A 21,877-nucleotide genomic window follows, 5' to 3' on the forward strand; every position below is an offset into this window, starting at 1 on the left:
GCAGGTTCCCTTCTGTGCTATGCCATGTGCACAGGCTTACCCTCATTAGCAGCTCATTAGTAGTCAGTACAGAGGTAATGTCTCTGTAGTAATTTCTTTACTCTCTGTGCCTTCCACATATTCTTGGTCTCTCCTTGCTGGTCTCTCCTCAGGGAAGGGTCGAGTTGAATTTGCCTCTTGAAACCCACCCACAGCAGGCAATTTCTGCCATCAGCTCCACTCTCTTGAAACCCCTGTAAGAGGGAATTGTGCAGCACTTAATTAATGTAATAATCCCATTTGTCTTCACATCTTTCCATATCTTCTCTGTTCCTTCCTTTTCTGTTCTGACTATTCTTACACTTTCCTTTCTGTTTGCTTCTTTTCCTCTCTGTTCCTTCTTTATTTTTTCCTCTACCCCCTTCTCTTCTTTTCTCTCTCTCGCTGCTGGATATTCTGAGCAGTGACAGCAGCCGCTGGGAGCTGGAATCCAGGGAGATAACAACACTGCCATGAGAATCAGCTCAGCTACAATTAGCCCAGCTGATATCTTTCACCTGGGCAGAGCTGCGTTATCATTGCTACTTCTTGGAAAACGAAGGGTCACAGATACCGATCACAGATAGCATGACTCTGGCATTTCCCTCTGGTTTTCATGTTGCTGGAATCCCTTTTTGGCTCCCTTCTCAGTACGATTAGTTTTGCATCTCTCTCGTTCCGCTGTGCTGCTGTCAGATGGAAAGCAGGCACCGATGCTTTCCAACGCTGCGTGGCTGGAACGGAGACCCCGGGTAAATTCACCTGGCGTGACCAGCACCACACATCCAGGAATCCTGTGTGTTCCTGAAGTTCAAACCCAGAAACAAAATAGGGTATCAGTGCTCCATGGTTGAGAAGGGCCCAGGGCAGAGCCAGCTGGGCTGGTTGGTGTGGGGCTGATCCACCCGCGCCACTCCCGGCCCATTGCGCAGTTCCTGACTAGTGACGTGGAGATGTTGGCAAACGCTCCCACAGCCTTTTCCTCCCGCCATGGATGGGCTTTAGCACCTGTTTCTAAAGTCTGGAAGCAGTGGGGCTGCCCTTCCTGGCCTTTATTTTGGTGGCAATTTTATCTACATCATAAAAAGAGGCCAATGCAGTTCTCAAGGCAGCTAAGCCAGTCCCTGCTTTGCATCTTCCCTTTATTATGATATTTTTCTTTCTATTGACCATATAATTACAGCTCTGCAACAGGAATAACTCTAATTCCTTACCATTCTGGAGCTTGAAAGCATCTGAACTACAGGACAAGCTTAGCAGCAGAACCACACATAGCAGAGTGACCCTCTTACAGTGTCTTCTTTCTCTCTTGCTTTTAATACCTCAGAGACACAGTTACTGCTGTGAGAGATCTGTCAGTTGCAGTTAAATATTAGGTACAGAGATACTGGAATTAATTTCAAGGCCAGATTGGATGGGGCTCTGAGCAACCTGTTCTAGTGAAAGATGTCCCAGCCCATGGCAGAGGGGTGGAATGAGATGATCTTTAAGGTCCCTCCCATTCCAAACCATTCTGTAATTCTATGATTCTAAACTAATGGCACTTTGTCATAATCAAAAGAGAAAATCTAGACTGGGAGGGAATTGGTGCCTCACTGACCATTTAACAAAGCCAGTGTTCAGGACAGGTGCAGGGATGACTGTTAAGGAATTCTCTCTCTCTCTTTCCCTCCCTATCTCCACTTGCAGACAGTACTAGGTGGGAATCAGCACAGTCTTGTGGAGAAGAACTGCTATTTCTATGTCTTTATTTTTCCTTTTCTGCTTTTTGACCTCATCTGCTTGGACTCCACGTCCTTTTCTGCCATATTCATAGAACTCAGGGCAAGGGTATTTTGGCCTCTGTCGTGTCCTGCTGTACTATTACAACCAATAGCAGCATTTCAGCTGATTGCAGGCTCTGTGACTGTACCCTGTGAGCTGATGACATGGGGATCACAGCCCCCACCGCCTCCATGCACCCCCAGATTGCTCTGCTGGTACCATACAGCCAGCTGAGATGCACCACATCAGCTTACTTCTATTTTGGTCAGCACAGAGCACACAGTTTGGAGCCTGCTTTATGCTTTCGTGGTGGCTTTTCTGTGGGCTGTGAGATTGCAATCAGGATAATTTTTGATTTATCCAATACCAAATAGCAGACTGGGGGGCACCAGCCCTCCTGCCACGCTGGTGCAGCATTACCAGTGCCACAGGAGGGTCCCTGTGACCGGCCCTGCTGTGTTTCTGCTGGAGGAGTAAGCTGTGCTTGTGGGTGTGTGTATCATCAAGCGTATTAGAGCCGGGGTTGTGTAACCCTTACTATGTGTGCACTGTGGGGCAGCTACACCTGGGGCACTGCAGTGGCAGCCAGGGGACAACCTTGGATCCCACAGAGGCTCCTGTCAGTTCCAGCCCTAAGGACAGACATGGTCACCAAAACAAACACGCCTGGTGCAGGCTGCACGTGGGGACAGGGGCTGGGGATCTCCTGGGTTGAACTGGCCTCTGCCTTTCATGCAGCCCTCCCTCCACTGGCCTTGCGTCACTCCAGGATTGCTGGGCAAACTCTGTGCCTGTTGCAGCTGAGCCATCTCCCTGGACAAGTCCTCCTTTTCCTGCCAATGTTGCTCCAAAGAGATCCCTCACTGTCAGTACCTGGTTTTATGGCCCCTGAAGGATTTTAAGTTCGCTCATTTTCTCCTCCTCGAGAGAATGGCAAAGATTGGAGAATACTTGTGTTTTTCTTTCAAAGATAAGGATGGGTGTTGCTCTGGAGTTTCTTTTTCCTGCAAAGGTTGGGCTTCCCACTGTGGCCTCTGCCCTCTCTGTCCTGCCTGTGCCTCGTGCTGGTGGAGAACATGATCCTCCTGTGAGCTGCCCACCATCCACTTGAACCCTTAGTCCCAACAGAACAAAACAGGTGAATTGCCAGGGGAATGTGAGTCCAACAAATTGCAACATTTGTATGTTTATCTGACCTTCAGTGTTTACAAATTTGGCTGGCAGTCTCATGACAGAGGGTTTGACCAACTTATTGGTCAATTGGACCGTAATGGTGTTCTCGTCTCCGGTCACGCTGGCAATGCCGTAAGAACAGCTTGTTCCAAGCAAGCTCCTAAATGAGTTTATGTGCTTAAACAGCATCATCACATGTTCTCAGCACTGTCTCTGGTCCTTTTTTAATCCACCCTTTCAAGTTTTTGTCATCTCTGCTATTGCTCAGAATAATTGCTGTATTTTCCCAAATAAATGGTATCATCCTGTTGCCATTTTCACGGGGAGGATATAGCTGGTGTTTTCTCCTCTAAAGGGCCTGACCTTTTTTCCAGGCTGTACTAAAGCTGTGATATGTGATCAGCAGAAGGAAAGGTAGAGGCCATTATGTGTAGGATGGCCAGAATTCAAGCAATAGGGTACATGTTATATACCCCAGTAAACTTTATTGTAGGTTTTTGAAAGCAGCATTCAAGTGTATCTTTGTCATATTTAACGTGTCATACAGTGCTGGATTTTGTGGAAAGGTACTGTGGATTTCCTGCCCTTCCATGGTTTGCAAAGGGTCTGTGCTTAGGGAGTGCTGTAAAAAAACCCCGTGCCTCAGATCAGGCATTTCTGAATGTGGGATGTTTGAGAACAGATTATTTTCAGCCTCATCTATTTTCTGATTTTGACAAGACTATCCCTGATAAGCCTATGAAGTCAGGAAAGCTTCAGTGACTCCCAGCTTCAGCAGAAGCCTAATCCTAATGTCCTGCTATTATCAGTAAGATGTTTTACCAGAGGCTTTGGTGAATTCAAGATTGGACCTTTAATTATTATCCAAGACTCATTCCCTAGTCCTGGATCATTGGCTGTGGCCAGCTTTCACTAGTCCATGTAATGCAGAGAGCCACAAAATACATCTCCTCTGCCAGGAATCTGCAGAGTCAGCTGTGGGCTGCAGGGACCCTTGGGAGCCCTTTCTTGGTGCAGAGCAGTTTCAGCCTCCCTGGGCATTCTCTGCCCCCTTCAAGGTATCCTGGCTCCTGTAACTCCCTCTTTCTGTCCAGGCTAAAACGTTTTTAATGGGCTTCTGCAGACTCATCCTCAGTGTCAGCTTTTGGCCAGCAAGTGTAGGTGGTAGATGTGAGCAAAACCCACATAATTCCTGTCACTGCTGTTCCAAAGCATCTTGTGCAGTGAGTTAGTGCTGAGTGCCCAGGTAGGCACTATTTTGTGTTCTGCATGGGGAGGCAAAGGGTAATGTTTCTTTCTACCAATGAAAAGACTTTTTGGCCAGGATTCTCTCCTGTGATACACGGATCAGTAGCCCCAAGGTTGGGACTTGCTGACAGCCAGGAGATGCTGCAATCATAAATAATAATAATATTTTACAGAAGTCTTCAAGCATGTGCACTGCATCCCTCTGCAAACTGATTTTGTAGTGACTTGGTTTCATGTCAGTTTAACAAAATGCTGAATGTGCATAGTTCCTCTTCATTTTATCTTAAAATAGGACATCTAAATAAGGAGCTCTGTAGGCCTTTCCCAGTCTCTCCTGGCTGTCAGCTTTCACTGAGCTTCCCCACACCTCCCACTGCATTTTTCTCCAGGGTAGGAAGAGACTCTGCAGTGTAAGTGGGATTATTCATGGGTGACAAATGTAGCCTGGTGTGACTGTGGGATAGAGAAAAGCAGATACAAACTGCAGAAAATTTGAGAAATTGAAGTGGGGTTTAGAGAAGGGGATTACGTGCCATTATGATTTAGATAGCGGAGGGCTGATCCTGTGCTGTGTTAAAATGCAACCTGGCCTTACCTCTTCCATAAGCTGCTGTTTCCAGAGACACTGGGGAAGCTGGTGCTGTCTGTGCCACAGGGGCATTTTGTTCTTGCACTGTGAAAGCCAGTCCAGGCTTGGTTTCAACCCTATTGAGGTTCCTCTTGCAGAACCACAGGTCAGGGCTGATCTCTGTGGTGTCACCAGAGCCACTGACATGCCCAGCAGTGTATCCAGCACACTGGTTCCAGTGGCACTGTCCTCAGGGCACTGCCTTCCAGCAGTGTCAGAATACCCTTAAAACCCCTCTACATCCCCATCTAAATGGAGAACCTCATAACAGGCTCTCCAAAGATGACTTCTTCCTTGAAAAGAATTCCTAAATGAACTCCAACCCTCATTTTTATAAGGGAGGATGGTATTTGCAGAAAAGGTCAAGGCTGTAACAGTTGGTATCCTCAGAGACAGGAATTCTCAGCCCCTGCAGCTTCCCATAATTTGGCATGTCTTTCAACCCTCAAGTCCCCATTTCACATTCCCAGTTGAGAAAGACATGAGGTTTTGATTTCAAAATGCAAAGCTCTACTGGCTGGGATGCTTTTCCATAAAGAAAATATACAGGAACAAAAATATTTAGGATTTCCCTGATTAGATGGCTATGCTTAGCCCCAACCCTGTGCCAGGACCTGTTCGTGCTGGGGCTGCAGGAGCAGACCTGGGAAGGACCTTGCGAGGCATCAGTGCAACTTCTGCCTCTGGGGAGGTCCAGCTGCAGCCCTTGCATCCCTGCTCCTTGATTCAATTTTGGCTGGTCACAGGACAGGTGAGCAGGAAGGGTCAGGCTGCCTGGCATTGCTCAAGGCTGGAGATCTGCTGTACTTGTCACTGGGGGAGCAGGCAGCAAGCTCTGACTTTAGCAGGTGTGAGAGAAGCCTTTCCTGCGAGAGTCTGCGAGGAGAGCATGGAAACACGAACATAACTAGCAGTGAAAACTGAGTGGGATTTGTGTTTCTGGTGAGATGTCAGGAAATAGCTTTAGAAATGCAGTGCTGAGAGGCTTCCCAGCAAGCTTTAACTATTCCCTCACCTGGGAAGATCGCTGCGATGAATTCCTCAGGCGTGACGCAGCAAAGAGCTGCTCCGGAGCTGCCTTGGCTCTCCTGGCAATTCCAGGCGTGGGCTCAGGGAGGAGAGCAAAGGGCAGTACCTGGGAACCTGGGAAGATCAGGCAGAAGCGCTGGCAGTAGCTCTGACTCAGCTCACCGTGTGGGCTGACATATGTAAATTGCCATATACATTTGTAAATGTTTTGGTATGCCTGAGCAAGCCAATATCTGGAATTAATTTTGTTCTTTTGGGAGGCAAGACAAGGAACCCGTAAAGAGAACAAATCCAAATGGACCACATGCATAAATCTTGGTGGGGTTTGTTCAGCTGGCTGAGACCTGTGTGTGTGGATGTGCATTTGCAGTTTGAATTGCCTGGATTTGATTTTCCTTACCTCACTTATGGAGTGACTCGGACCAAATTGAAGTAAGATCATTCCAGTCTTGAAGCAGACTTGTATGCTGGTATTAAACGTACATTAGTGGGTTGTGCAATGCAGAATCCCTTCTCTGCAGTTTGTTTTAGTGTTTCTTTTTCTCTCAGTGCCTCTGTACTTTTTAATGTCAACATGCTGATACTGGCTGTGCTATTTTGTGAGACATGATGTCCTTAAGGGGAGGTGAGGATCATCTCTCTGTCACTAACGTTTGCCACTTTTGGGAGCAGAATGCAGTCTCACCGTTTTACACATTAGAAGATGAAAAATTACTTTTTTAGGTTGAAATTGTAAGGAGGATGGTAGAGGCAGATTGCAGCTACCTAAGCTGCATCACAGCTGTGGTGTGGACCAGCTCCTGCAAAAAAAATGCAATGGGCCAGCAAGGGGTCCAGCACCAGCACAAGCTATTCCTTGGCTATAGCCTGACTGCAGGCTGGTCTGGGATCACATCCCATCAAACTCTGTCACAGCTCTGCTGGCAAAATGTACTTTTCCCGTTGGTGTTTGACGACAGTCCATGACAGGATTATAAAGAGCTGCTGCACCTACAGGCAAAGAAATGCTACAGGTCCTAGATTGCTGCAAATCACATTTATGCTTGTGAAGCCCATCTCATCCGAAGGCTTCAACTGGATTAGTTATTTTTAAACCCCACAGAAGGAGTGTTAAAAATGTGCTTTTTCATGCAAGCAGCCTTAAAAAAAAACCCTCGTGCTTTATGTTCTGAGGTGCTTTCTCATAATTTCCCCATCCCTTTGCTGCCTACACCCCAACACTGTATGAAAATTGCTTTGGAGACAACACAAAGGGCTGTTTCTGCAGTTTGCTTTTTGTAAACCTTAGGATTTTGCTTTTCTCCTTTGCTGAAACTCCAGTAAGCGTTTAAGATTTTGATACCTGATTTGAGAGAGAATTATAGCTCTGTATGTGCCTGTTACATCCCTGTCCAGAGCCACTGGCTGGTGCTTATTGATATATTATTAATAACTGACAGTGGAGAGCCAAATGAATGTCCTTTGGTTTTAAGGTAAAATCATGAAGGGATAACTCTTGCTGTTACATGAACTGAGCCTTTTATACATGCAGAACAAACCTTATCAGCTATTGCAGCTTTTAGAAAGTGTTGCTGTTGTATTTGTTAATGGGTCTGGCTGAAATCCACTGCTTGGGGCTTTGGGGGCTGCCAACACCTTGCCCACAGGCAGGTGCTGTGGTCAGCCACAGATCCCCTTCCTGGCTCCTATGGGATGCACTTATGGATGCTGAGTTGTGCCTGAAGCCAACGTGTCTGAGCAGAGCGTGCCAGCTCGCAAGGGGCTTGTGTAATCCCACATCATCAGGGCAGTAAGAAGAAACCCTTAAGTACCAGCACCCCCCTGCTCCTTTCCTAAGGTGAATGCAGACTAATTTAAAGCAGATGAGGTGGCTCTGACATGCTGCAGTGAACCCAGTCCATGGCTCCTGCTACGGGAAAAACCTCCTGAAACAAGCAGAGGCTTTGTCTGAGCTTGAGAAGGGCATGAGCTTCTGCTCCCCGTGTTTTTCATCCTCTAATTTATTCCACGTCTCCCTTTCTGCCCTCAAGCCAGGCTTCCAGGTCCCAGATAAGCAGCCAGCGAGGTCTCCCTCTCCTAGGGGAATGACAGGCCAGGGACAAGGTCTCTCTCTTGGCTCTCCCTGCTATACAGAGGAAGGGTTGGCTCTGTCCCTGTGTCCGGCCTGTGCGGGGACGAGCAGACAAATTACCTCTGCCCCCCTTGGCTGAAGCTCCTGGCTCAGCTTCAGAGGGCTTTTCTTACCACCTTATCACAGCAGCTGAAATTCCAGCTAAACAAAACCCAGCCACAGACTTATTCAAAACATTTATTAGTGTTTAAGGAAAATAATAGTGTGAAAGGTACAGAGCTTTGTCTAAAGCCATATGCATTTTCTTTATTTACAAGCTTATTTGGCTGCAAATTCTACGTGAGATAAAACTAGTATGTTTTTCTCCCAGAGATTTGGAATTAAGGACAGTTTGTATTTTTTTTTTATTTTTTTTCTCCTTTTAGTTCAGCACTGTAAGTCAGGACAGCATTTTCCAGGGTTTACTGCTATCTTTTTCCAGTAGGCGTTTTGCTTCTCGCAGTATTTTCATTCCAGAACAAGGCTCATTCCAGATGCAAAGCATAAAGAAAACATTCATACCTTGGCTTTTAAGCTAAACCTCCTCTATGAACAGCAAGTTCATAAGGAATGTTAATTAAAGCATCATACAGTATCTAAGTGGACTTTTTTTTTCTTTTTTATAAAGAATTAAGGCTATGTAGATGTCACAATAAAATAAATCTCAGGTAAAACGCACCCTATCTGTTAGATATGAAAGAAGGTTTAACAATAAATAAATGATTTATGCTGTCAATAACATTATGGAACTGTATAAAACTATATTTACGCAGCTTTAAACATAAAAAAACCCATACTAGTGGCATGAATATATACAACACAGGTCATGACATACGTTTAAATTATCATAGCCAGCAGTGTTCTTTTTTAAATGGGGACACTATAATAAATAGAAATGTTAAATATTTACAATAATAGCATATGTGGAATCAGTAGATGAACACATAAAATCTTCACACACAGAGGAAAAAAAATGATGCCTTATAAAAAAATCCCTCCCACCCACAGCTTGTCCTTCCCCCCCCCCCCCAAATTTCATTGACTAAACAAGGGGAATATACAGTTATTCCCACAGAACCAATGAATACAAATAAAACTGTATGCATGCTGAGGTGATATGTTGACTGAGACATTCAAGGATGTAGATCTCTATGTTTGGTTCCCATTGATGAATCAGACCTCTAATGACAGAGGGATCTTATTTTAGTTCAATGCAAGAACATTGCACTGGTAGCAAGTTGTTTCTGGTTTGCATTTGTTTTCCTTTTTTTTTTTTTTTTTTTTTTTTGCTAAAATGCTTGGATTGTCTTTTTGGTTTGAGCATGTTCTTCGTGGTGGCTCTGTGCCACCAAGGAGGGGAGGACGCTCGCAGGAAACCCATGGAGGCACACGCTAGAAACCTTCTTACGGTACCGCCAGCAGCCACCTTTGGGAGCAGAGGAGGTGGCCAACACTCAGACCCAAACCAACTTTCCCAAGCTTCTCCGTGGGACAGCCTGGGTGCCCCAGGGATGGCAGAGCTGTCACCAGCCCTAGTGGGGCAGCTGCCACACCCACTGGCACATCACCACGGTCTTTGCTGCTACAGCATCTGGCTTGATCCCACCTCTTCCCACTTGGAGTCAAACAAAAAATGTTATCAGAGAACTTTGCTAAAATCAGGCCAGGATCAGGGTCATGTCTTTAAGCAAAGACCTGGTGATCACAGAGACACACCTTTTCAACTTAACTGTCCTCTCTTGCTTCCTACGTGGTTGCTATTAAAAGCAGTGCCTCTAACTTCTGCGGGTGGATCCACGCATTAAACCCTGAATACAGCTATTAGGAGCCGTGTTCACTCAGCAGTAACTAAAATCTGAGTTGGAAATTGTAGCCAAATTCCAACACCCTCTACTGCTTATGCAGCTCCTTCCCACCATGCGACAAGACGCACGTTAGTTCACTGGGTACGTTCTGTCCCTGCTGAACTGCCTTCCTGCCCCCACAGCTTTCCTCCCAAGCTTTCTAAATGAGAAGGCTCAAATCCCTGGTGTGATTCCCACTTTCTAAGAAAACTCACTTTTTCTCTTGAGGAAGCTGAGAGCTCACCCTTCTGTCCCTGTGGATGCTGTAACCTCCATTTCCAGTACAATATCTGGGGATATATAGGATTGCAGAGCTGCAACCTGAGAATTACAATTGCATAGGGGGTAGGAGAGATATGGCCAAACACCTCATTCACACTTGAAACTGCTTAAAGACAATAACCTCTTGACACTCTTCATCTTTACTAACTCACTCTGTGGAGACTGGTGGTCATCATCTGCACAACAAATTAAAAAACCCAAGTCAATCCCCTCTCCTTATCTTTGGCATTTGGATAAAACCATAGCTATAGGCAGGTTAGAGTGGGGCTCCACATCTCAGCAAACCACACCACGCTACTGCTAAGGAGAGACAGGTTTCTGATGGGCCTTCAACGCAGCCCTACAGAAGAACTAAATATATGGGGTCCTTCGCTGTCTGAGCCCACACCCATCCCTTTAGGCTTGGGCTGTCTATAAGGGTGGAAGACCTGTATCACTGAGGGGGCAGACATAAGCAGAGAATATGCACAGGGCTTTTAGAGGTCCACAAGAATACTTTTGGGGGTCCTCCACGCTGTGCAAGTCATTAACAGTCACATTGCCTTGTCTGGAAGCTGACTACTCGCCTGTGATACGCTGAAGGGATGGGGTATGATGCCGTGATTAGCAAGTGTCAAGTTATGCAGTGGTTCAAAACAAACAGGGGGGGGTACTTAAACCAGGCAGCGTCACCCAGGTGGGAACAATGGCTCAGAAGTTAGTTAAGAGAAAGTGGTGGAGCTCCAGACCGCACGGTTCCTGTGCGAGAGACGGGGCAGCTACTTCATTAGAGAGCTTCACATAGAGAGCCTGGAGCTCTTGCGTTCTCAGCCACAAGCAGAAACCAAATCCCCTTGGAATTCAGCCATCTGCTGTAAGGCTGTGCCCTAGACCTTTGGAGGTGCTAAGCCACAAGCAGCCACATGCAGTCTGGCAGAGCCCTCTTGGAACAGTCTCCCCAGCCAAGGAGACCAAGGGAAAAAAACAAAACAAACCCCAAAACCAACCCAACAATCCCCAAACAAGATCCTAAATTTCAGATTACGTCTGTTTCATAAAGAAGGGGAAAAGAATTTAGTTGGAGACATTTCGCCACATCTGGTGGCTGCTCGAGTGTCGAGTTTGCTGGATCGATAACCCATTGCCACTGCTCTCCCTTTGCTACTATATACACTGTTGCCGAGGTCCATATATATCTTGCAATGCCCTGTGCTTGACCTCTGAATGGGAAATGCTTTGGAATGTCCATAGACGGGAAGATGGAACTCAGGAGGATTCCGGTGGAGGGGGAGGATGGGGGGGAAGGGGGAGCTGGTGCCTTTTTTCACCTCCGGATGTCGGAGAAGTCGGACAGTTCGTCTGCCCGGTCCATGATCCCTTGTGCCCCTTTGGGACTGTGGCCCCCTGCTTTCACCCGGGCATGGGCGTTCAAGTGGCCCTTGGTACCTCTCTCTCCCTTGGATGCTCTCGAGCTCTCCCTGTGGTCGGGGTCGGAGTGGGACAGCATGTCCCCACGGCCAGCACCGCCTTTGGTGGCTTCACCCGGCTTCTTCTCGGCGCCCGGGGCGGCGTCACCGTGCACGGCCGAGGTGCAGAAGCTCAGGATGGAGCAGAGACTTCCCCAGTTCTGTTCACACTGGGCCTGGACGCTTCTTGTTATTGCCTTTTTCACCTCCTCGCCACAGGTGAGCAGGATATTCACTAGGTCAACATATGGCCTGGAGGTAAGGGAAACAGGGAGAGGAGAGTTAAAATAAACAAGGGATTCTGCCTCACCCTCCCCTGGCACAGCACAGGTCAGTGGTGTGAGCCCCTGCCACCCACTGACTCAGCAGCCTTGGAGAGCAATTCTGCTGAATGTTTTTTACGCAATATACTATATTCCGATTGGCCACTTTGCCGTAGGACATGGTGGCATCCTGTCAAAGCTTTACTGGATCTGCCTTGATTACTCTCCCAGTGGAGAACTGGAATGTCCACCAGAGGAACAGATGAGGTCTCCCTGCTTGGCAAATGGAAGAACTGCTGTCTCACACTTTCTGCCTCTCTCCCTTTCCACACCATTTCATCATTATTAGTCAGGACACACCACGAAGGAAACCTGTTCATGTCCAGAGCCATCAGCTTCATCAAGCAATTGCTACCTCCAAGTGAATGGCAGGTACACCAGTCTGCAAGAGCAGGGCACTGCCTCACCTCTGTGAAAGCAAAAAGGAGGTTCTTTGGCTTTTCTCATCTCTGAAGCACTGGGCACTGATCTCCACCACAGGCGAGATCCTATCTGAACTCAGGATCTGACGGCACAGAACTCAGACACATGGAAATCCACTTTGCTGGTTCTTTTTCTTCATTTCCTTACAGAGTTGAGTACAGCTTTCAGTATATACCTTTTGCCAGCCAAACAAGCCATGGCTAAATATCATTTGTGCTTCCTACCCCCATCCTTGTGAGTCCCCGCAGCACAAGCAGCCCAAGCACAGGCACTTGGGCTTCCTCAGCCACAGGTCACCGAGTGCAGCGATTTTAAAATAGTTGTGGTCACAAGTTTTGTGGGTCAATATTGATGTTGTCTATTGACACAACCGCTCAGCTGCTTGCAGGCCCAGAAGGACGTGCTTAAAAATCTTCCACGGTAGGAACCATCCCCAGCACAAGTGGAAAACTGCCCGGGGTCAGCACTCGTGGCTGTGTGGGTGGTGGGGGTGCACCTTCTGGGCACACCATCCACGAGCTCTGGTGGCTGTGGACAAGTCTAAATCTCTTCTCACTAACTAAGTCAGAAGAAGCAAGGAAAACTTAACAGATTATGATCAGTGTCTGACACTACCCAACTGCTTAAACTCATTTTGAATTGCTAATCTTAGAGAGCCACCTATTCCCCTATCTCAAAATATTTCCCATGGTTGGATTGTTTCTGCTGCTTAAAAAAAAAGTTACTTGGAATGCAGCAGTGACCAATCTGCCAAGGCCTGTCACCACTTCCACCATAGCAAATCAGCCTGACCCCCACCCCACCACAGCTGACTCAGGAGGAGGCTTCACCTCCCCGGTCGTGTTCCACAACACTCATCGGGAGAGAACAGTCAGAACAAAATAGTCAGAGAAAAGTCTGAGAGCTGCCACTTGCTCCTCTGCTCCTAGTTTTTGTTTTAAATGTGAAATAGAAGAGAGAACTGAGCATGCTGCATACAAAGCGATCCAGCAGAAGGAAATAAAAAATAAAAAAAAAATTAGTTCTTCAAATTGGGCATAACCTTTACAAAAATCTTTGTAGGAAAAAAAAGGTCGCTGGTATGACTAAAGAGTGGCTCAGCTGCCAAATATTTCAGGTATTCAGAGCCTGCCAGAGCCCTGCGGATTAATAGTGGCCCATTTCTCCTTCCCTGTTTTACTTTCTGCAGTTCAGCTGGCCTGACCAGAGTACCTGAACTGAGCACAAGGCTGCAAGTCAGCAGACGTGATTTTATTTCCAGCTCTGCCACACTTGCCTATTGATCTTGAACAAGTTCCTTAGTTCAGGAGCTTCAGAGATGGCCTCTAAATTTAGGGGAGGGGAGGAGGCTGGCTGGTTCTATTTGGGGAGTCCCGCATAGGAGAACTGAGCTCTGACTCCGTGCGATGCTGAAGTGTAGGATGCGCTAAATGAGATCATGCAAATTATAGGTGTTCACTGAATGACCCATCTCTTCTCAAACCAACAACCCCCCAGTTAAGCTCCCCAGAAATAAGCAGCTGCCTTTGCACATTCCTGCTTTAGCCTGTTCATAAAATAAGTTACTCCTCTTAGGACAGGCTTTTGGCTCTCATAGCTCTTTTCATCCCCAAATGATGGGGGGGTTAATTGGTGCCAAGTACCCAATTTACAGCCTGCTAACACAGTCCCAGCAGTGCCCAGAGAGGTGCTGCTGTGCAGGATGGAGCCCTCTTCCCTTCTCCACCAGCCAGTGGGATGCTGCCCATCGCCCTGGGCACAGCAGCCCTGGCAAGGCCAGGCTCTGCCACCAGCCGTGCCTTTGATCCCAGCCTCAGGAATGTCCGTGGAAAGGGCTTTGCTTTCAGGCCACCATGTTCAGCTTGTACAAACCACAGCATATGATTTATGCAAGTAAACTGGTATTGAAGCATCTCTCTGCAACTGCAGCTAAGTATTAGGGGGGTGGTTTTCAACAGAAAGTAAGGGAATCAGAGCACACAGCTCCTTTGGATACTGATGAAAATGCAAGGCTAAAATTCCAAAAGAAATGATTCTGCAAAAAAATTGGCTGTCATGACAGCTGGGATTTGGACTTTCTGTGTTAATACCAAGGCACAGAGGTGTGGTAGGAAGATGCTCTAAGCTTAAGCCTGATGCCAGGCTGTGGCTCAGCCTTCTTATTTGGGAGTGAGACGTTCACCTGCAAGAAAAACAGGCTCTGATTTTTGCATTTGTGCACAAAGAGTCAGTACAAACAGCTTGTGCCTGGTTTGTTGCTGTCATGTAGCAGCTTTGATCAATTCCAAATAGGATTCGTGCCTGCCATTCCTTGGAGGACAGCTGTGTTCCCAGTCAGAGGAATGAAGTCCTCAAAATCTGACTTCTGCCTTCATTTTGTACATCTCCATGTTTTATTAAAAAGCATCTGAGATTAATAAAGAATAAGATGAATGGGAGATTACCTGAGGGACTGCAGCTCTTTCAGGGACAATTAACTACAAGACATTTGAAAGTATGTATTTAAAGAAGAAATTATCATCTTGCTGACAACTTTCCATAAACCTTCTTCCCCCTTCTCTAGCTGTCATCTTTAACAGGATACTGGGGTCAAGAATGATGCCTTTGAGCTCAGAAAGCAAAGAGACATTGTCAGATGCTTCTGGAAATGACAGATACTGACAATGCATTTGCCAAAGGACCAAGGGGACAGGCAGATCCAACTTCAACAGACTTCATCTCCTTCCACAGTCACATCTAGCCCTTTGTACACCCTATTCTTCAAGGGCCCCTGCAAAGAAAGCATTACCTCGGCCTTGTACATGGGAAAACAAGAGGTGCTTAAGGCCAGGAGGAGGTGAAGCAGCCCATTGGCACCATCGCGCTCCTGGAAGGAGCTCCCACGCTCTGACTGCACCAGCACGGAGGCACTTACTCATGCTGCAGCAGGTCTTTGAAGTGAATCATCTCCACAATGACCTGGACGTTCTCCTTGGCAGCAGAGCAGAGGTCATGCTTCAGGTAGCACTCCCGCTGTAACTGGAACACCATCTCTTTAATGGCAGGGCACTTACGGCTGATGCAGCTGAATTTATGCCTCAAGGCATGAGCCTTACACTTCAGAGCGTCTTTAATGAAGGATTTTCCCTGAGAAGAAAAGAAATGGAGTAGGTCTGTATTTTTGTCCATTAAGCACGGCAGCTGATTTATGCCCAGCCAGCTGCTCCTCCGCAGGACAATGTCAAGGGTTATTACAGTGCTAAGGGTATCACTTAATGGCTTTTCACTCTCTTCTCCTTGTTTCTCTGCCCTTAAAGACCATGCCAAGTCACCTAGCTTTGCTATCCCAGTGCATCTGAGGCACCCAGGGTTTCCTCACTGGTGCTTTGAGGTTTCCTCTGACCCAACAGCTGAATGCCCAATGAGGGAAAGAGCAAAAGTAAGCACCTTAAAGTAGTTCAGTGCTAGAGTTACTGGATTAATTTGCTTCTAGGATGGCAGAACAGCAGGTTCAAACAAAAGAGGGGGCATCCTGCCATGGCTGAGGTCCTCAGGACCACAGGCAGATACCCATTCAGTAACTGCAAATCAGGTTTTATTTTAAAATTAGTTCACAAACTCATAGACATGTATGCATGATTTATAAGCACCTGCCCCATTCTACAGCTGTCAATATTTTCTCTACTACCACTCCCTCAGAGAGGGGCTCAAGTCAGCACTGCTAATAATCCTCCAGTGTCTTTATGTCTGCTGCAAGAAATTCTCTGTGTGACTAAATCAAGAAACTAAAAAAGTAAGGTGGGGAAGAGCTGCTTTAGCAGCTTCTCTTTAACCCCGATTTGTGATTCCTTCATTCACTCGCTTAGTGGACACCAAGCCCATCCCCTCCTTTTCTCTTTGCCATCTGACACTGCAGCTGCCATTCATGCTACTGCTCTGCTCAGGCTCCCTTTCCTTTGCTGAGCAATAGGCTCTTGCACTGCCTCCACCTCTTCATCAGCTTCAGATTTTACACAGGTGCTTCATGAAGACAAAATCCTTGTTCCCCTTTATCCCAAGAGTACACTGGCACAGCTCCACTGTCACTAAGTAAGATTCACCCAGACCTGCAAGCAGATGTTGTCCCCAAATGGTTTCAAGCCAGAAATATTTCTTGCTGATCAAAGAGCTCCTTCAGTCATCATCCCTTTCTATTCCCCATACCAAAGGCACTTACTTGCCCTTCCCTTCAGTAACAAACATGCAGAGCACAGTAGGCAAATAAGGATGAAAAAGAGAATTCTTACATAAACCAAACCTGACATCAATTCTCAGGTTTCAGAGCAGAGAACAGAAAATGGATAGCGTTAGTTTTGTCATTTAATGCAGCCTGAAATAACTGTAGATAATACAGAGAGGAGCTGTGAAAAGTCAAGTCCTAGCAGAGGCTGAAGCCACCTCCATATTAAATAAAGCTCCAGGGGTTTAAATCTTCTGCACTGCAATAGAGACAGCCTGGATGTGAAACAGGCGATATTTGATGAGCAATATCAGGAGATCAGGCATCAATGGTTACACTCAGCCTTTGTAGGCACCTTTCCCTCCCCTCCCAACAGGACTTACTTCTTTGCTCAACTTTGTTCACTGACAGAATATTGTGCAAAAAGAAACGAGTGTTTTCTGGAAGCCACTTGAAAATTAGGTTGAAGGTTTTCAGATACCCACAAAAGCAGCGATTCCCACTTTAAGGACTAGCCAGACCCTTGGTACGTCCTTGAGCATTTGAGCCTAAAACTCCAGCACTTCAAAAGTGATTCCTGCTGGGTGGTCCCACTATCCCTCATGGAACAGGCTGGATGTTGCAGACAGCTCTACTTTGTACCATGCTTTTAACACTGCCATGTAGCTGGTGCTTTTAGTCAAGTTATACTGAAAACTGCCTGGTCAAGCCAAATGCCGCTGGCCTGTAGGAATGTTCCCTTCTCTCCACACTGAAATGGGAGAGTAGGTTTACAAGACATAATAACAGGATGTCTCAATGATGCATAAATGGTCTGGGGAGAAAATGAAGGAGACAAACTTAATACCACATACCATCTAAGTAACGTATTTCAACGTCAGTGCTCGAACCAAAGGCTTATTTGAGTATAGCAGCTTTAGGAAGTTGCCTGGAGTGGTTGTGTGCAAGTCCTGAGAACCAACTTTAATAACTGCATGTTGGGAAATATTGTGATAAGTCTAAAAGAACTAGGTGCCCACGCTGTGTTTCAAGATCAGCTTTGAACAAACATGGTGCAGAGGCTTAAGTCACCCAGTGTTCCTTAAAACCGTGTTTGGCTACATTAGTGTGTTCTGCTGCAGCTATCCTGGGTACAGTAGGTGGAAGGGATCCAGAGAGCTGTAGCTGGAGACAGCCTGTCTCCTGGGACAGGTTGCACACCACTGCTTTGTTATTGTCCTGAGGTCTTGATTCTGGACCTTTCAACAGAAGAATTCTTACTGAGTTAGTAAATCATGGCAGAAGCAGACTTGCTCTGTAACGGTAATTTTTTTTTTTTTTTTGTTAGCAAAGATGTGTTAAGGAAATAAAATACAGGCCAAGTGTATGTTAGAAGCAAGCAGATATGTAGGACATTTCACCATGTTACCTGGGCATCGAATTTTCCAGCGTTGTGCAGGAATGTCATGCAGATCTCGTGTAAGCCTCGGATCTCGCAAGAATTGTTCTCAAAGCATTCAAACACTCCACATCCCACATCGCCAGCATTTACCAGGCAGTGCTGGATTTCAGCTAAAACAAGTATTGGTTAGAGTTAAATGGAAGAACTGTTCACAGAAACTGGTGGTGGGTAGGGGAGAGGGAGTTATTTTGCTACCAACATGAGTTTGAAAGAAAAATGCGTGACAACAATTAATTGTACCCCCAGAGTGCCCACTTCTTGCAGAAATTAGGCCAAAACTTGGGTGTATTACGTTATGAAAGTGATATCTGAGAAACAAATGCCAAATCCGCGATGCTTACGTCAGGCTATTTCTCTTGAGAACTGTCTAATGCTCTTGCATTCCTCAGGAGCAAAGGACAGGCATGATTTTTGCTGTCTGTTTGTTCACAGTCCCCCATCAACTTTAAGTGCCACAGTGAGAAGCCCAGAACCCAGCCAGCCCAAATTTTTCATTTTTGGTATTTTGAGCTAGTTTCTGGACATTTAGCACAGTGTTTTTTTACAGACCACTGGGTTTTACCTGTCAGGATGTCTATCAAGTTAATGGCAAAACTCCCACTGATGCATAAAGTCCTTTGCATTGAGTGTTGATTAAAACTGCAACTATGTGCTCACCTACGCAGAAACCAATACAAAATATATACATTTACATATGTAGTACATAAAATAGATGAACTGGAGGTAGTAGTTACATATGTATTTATTCTGCCCTTTCAGATGTTATGTAATACTGTAAAAAATGCTGTCTAATACTCACTTTCCAAAAAAACCAACCACCAACCCAAAAATCTAATTCTTAACACGACAGCTTCTGGTCCTTTTAAAAAAAATGGATGTAGTAGTACTGCCAGGGGGAAGGTGGTTGCTGAAAAAGCCTGGGGATAAAGTTAAACAGGGGCAGCTTTTAGACCAGAACTGAGGATGCTAAGAATTCCTGTACTCTGTGCCCTGTGGTACCTTTAATTAAAGTTCGCCCTTGGGAGCCAGCCTAATCCCCCTCGCACCGCAGCGTGTTTCAGCCTTCCCCAGCCTCCCCCTCTGCCATGCGGTCCATTTGCAAGTCTTTACAGCAACTTTCGGTCTAATTTCAACCCGCTGCAAGGCAGACAGAGGAGCCGCGGATGGAAATGCGGAGCCTGCTGGAGTTCACACGACACCCCCCCCACACACACGCACTCAAAATGCACTGCCGCTGCATTTTTTTTTCTTTTCCTTTTTTTCCCTTCTACCTGCCCCGAAGCGCATCAGTGGGTGGCAGAGGGGAGCCCCGGGCGTGTGCTGCGGGGATTGTCTGAGCCACGGGCGAAAAGCTGCGCAAACCCACCCGTCCCGGGGAAGGGGGAAAGGGGCACTGGAACCCTTTGTGGAGCGCGGAGCCGGGCGCTGCCGGGGCCGGGAGCGCGGCTGTGGTGCTTGTGTTGGCATCCGGATGCAAACCCTTTGCCGGATCACATGTCCTGGCTCCAGCGTGCTGAGAACTGCACAGTGCCGTGATTCACATGTGGCAGTCCCTAATGGGCATTCGTGCATTCCTGCTCGTGTGTGTTTAAACACGTCTCGCAGCACTGAGAGTGTTAAAAAAAAAAAAAAAAAAAAAAAAAAAGGGGCAAGGGAGAAGGGGGGGGGGTTGAAGACGAGGGGGAAGGGAAGCGTCTGGATCCCGCGCTCTCTCTTTGCACGGCTGGGAAGCGATCCAGCGAAGTGCACGCCTCAGCTCTCTTTTTCTAGGCAGATAATACCCGGGGGAGGGAGCGCGGAGGGCGGGAGAGGAGGAGAGAAACCCCCGGCCCGTTGCATCATTGCACGGCTCCCTGTGGAGGGGGCAAAGCTGCGGTCATTCCAGCCTCTTCCCGGCCCTCCCGGCTCGCCCCCAGCCCTCGACCCGGTTTCGAGAAACTTTCTCCTCCCCGGCCCAGCATCTCCGTGGGGCTCGGGCCGCCCCGGGGCCGCTGCGAGCCCGGCAGAGCCGCTCCGTGCCCGGCGCGGGGCCGCGGCTGTGCGCGGGCAACACGTGCTTGGCAGAGCCGGGCTTTAAAGGTAATTAGGAGCGAGCTCTGATTTCCTCCGCTGATTTATGCCTGACAGTCGCGCACCGAAATAAAAAGCCTGTCAGAACTCGACGAGGCTGCAGCAGCGAGGGGAGGGGGACGCGCACAGACCACCCCGGTCCCCCCCGTACCTGTGTTCTGCAAGGACAGGCGCCCCTTCTGCTGCGGGGTCCTGTCCTGCGGCCCCTCCGGCGGGTGCGTGGCCTCAGTGCCCGCGGCCGCCCGGGCGCTGGCCAGCAGCAGGGCCGTGGCCAGCAGCAGCAGCAGCGCCGGGGCCACCAGCTTTCCGCCGAGCTCCGCGCACATGGTCGCGCCTTCCCCCCGCCGCCGCCGCCGCGTCCTCCCCCGCCGGGTGCCGCACCCGGGCCCAGCGCGCTGCTCGCCGCGGCCCCGAGAACCGCATGTGCCCGGCGCGGCGGCGAGCGCGGAGTGGCGGTGGCGGCGCCGGAGGGAGCCTCAAATATCCCCGCCGAGCCCCGGTGTCACTCGCATGAGGGAGCCGAGCAGGTGTCGCTTCGCGCCGCGGCCAATGGCAGCCGCCGCCCCGCTCCGACCGCCCGCCGGGGGCCGGCCCTGCCCCGCCGGCAGGTTGCAGCCGCCCGCCCCCCGCCCCACCCGCACCGCGCCGCGGGGGTGGGAGCGCGGGGGGCACCGGCACCGACCGCGCCCGGCGGGGCGGGGGGAGGAACTGCGAAAAAAAAAAAAAAAAAAAAAAGAAAAAAAAAAAGGGGAAAAAGCGGGATTTAGACAAGCGCGCTGCTTTGGAGGGAGGGAGGAAGGCAGAGAGGGAGGAGGGAAGCGGCAGCCGGCGGCGAGCGGCCGGTCCCCCCGCAGGCAACTTCGGCCCTCTCCCAGCACAAGGGCAGCGGAGGGGGTGCCCGTGCCCGGAGCCGGCTGCCAGCGCCGGCCGTCCTGCGGCACCGCCGCCTCATGGCAAGACTTCATTTAAATTAAAAAAAAAAAAAAAAAAAAAAAGGAAAAATCCCTCTCCGAAGCAGCTATTGCAATGACTTTCTTGGAAATCCTCCACTCTCTCATTTTTTTTTTTTTTTTTTTTTTTCTTTTCCCCTTCCTGGTATTTTGTACCCTGCTTGCTTGCTTTGGGCCAATTCCATCACTTGAGGGGGGGAAAGTGGTACCTGGGTGCGGACCCGGATGGATGACAGGGGACAGGCGCTGCTTTCCCGAAGGGGTGAACTCCCCTTCCCTCCCCCGGTAGAGAGCATCACCCTTTCAAGGACCCCCCCCGCCCCGAGCAACCCCCATTCAGCTCTGGCTGCTGCCTTTTGTCCCGTAGCTGGAGCGGGGAGGAGGGGGGGACAACGCACGACAACGTAGGAAAATCCGTAGCAGGTGACGAGAAGTGCCGCGCTGGCTGGGGAGGGGGCGTGCGTGTCTCCCCTTGCCCTGTCGTAATGCACATCAGATGTTTCATCAGACCCCGCAGGCCCCATGCGGTCCTGTGTCCCCCGCCCCCAGCAGCCCCCGAGCCCTGGCAGTGCCGGGGCGCGCTGTGCCGTGCCGGGGGCGGGGGTCTCGCCGGGGGTGGGGGCGCAGCCAGGAATGTCTCCAGCTGCTGCTGCCGCCCGCTCCCTCACAGCTGTCAAAATGCACTTGAGGAAATCCACTCACACCTCCCCGAGCAAGGGTCTCCTCGGCGGGACGTGACACCGCGCCGCAGGACCATGGCTCCACGGCTACGCACCAGCAGGCACGTCCTGACACCCCCTCGCAGCCCCCCGACAGCCCCCGCTCGCCTGAGCCTTCCCCGGTGTTGTCTCAGGCCAGGGGGGCGGGTTGTGCGCTGCGACTGAGCCCTGCGAAGTTTTATTTTTATTTTTATCGTTCCGTAGGGTTTGAC

At 48.7% G+C, this 21,877-nt stretch overlaps 1 protein-coding gene and 1 long non-coding RNA gene across 3 annotated transcripts in view; both read right to left on the bottom strand.

The window, feature by feature from the left end:
* The window catches only part of LOC126638554 (uncharacterized), a 1,011,613-nt gene that overhangs the window by 640,025 nt on the left and 349,711 nt on the right, over window positions 1-21,877 (bottom strand). The gene's annotated exons all lie outside the window — the stretch shown is intronic.
* Window positions 8,155-20,368, bottom strand: STC2 (stanniocalcin 2). The gene is made up of 4 exons (XM_050312515.1): window positions 20,148-20,368; window positions 17,894-18,036; window positions 15,202-15,413; window positions 8,155-11,793 (listed from the first exon to the last, which is right to left on the bottom strand). Exons 1-4 carry the CDS (start codon window positions 20,320-20,322, stop codon window positions 11,400-11,402), a joined length of 924 nt encoding a protein of 307 aa, XP_050168472.1. The 5' UTR covers window positions 20,323-20,368; the 3' UTR covers window positions 8,155-11,399.

Source organism: Myiozetetes cayanensis, unplaced genomic scaffold, assembly GCF_022539395.1.
Source record: "Myiozetetes cayanensis isolate MyiCay16 unplaced genomic scaffold, myiCay2020 scf17, whole genome shotgun sequence".
Lineage (NCBI taxonomy): Eukaryota > Metazoa > Chordata > Aves > Passeriformes > Tyrannidae > Myiozetetes > Myiozetetes cayanensis.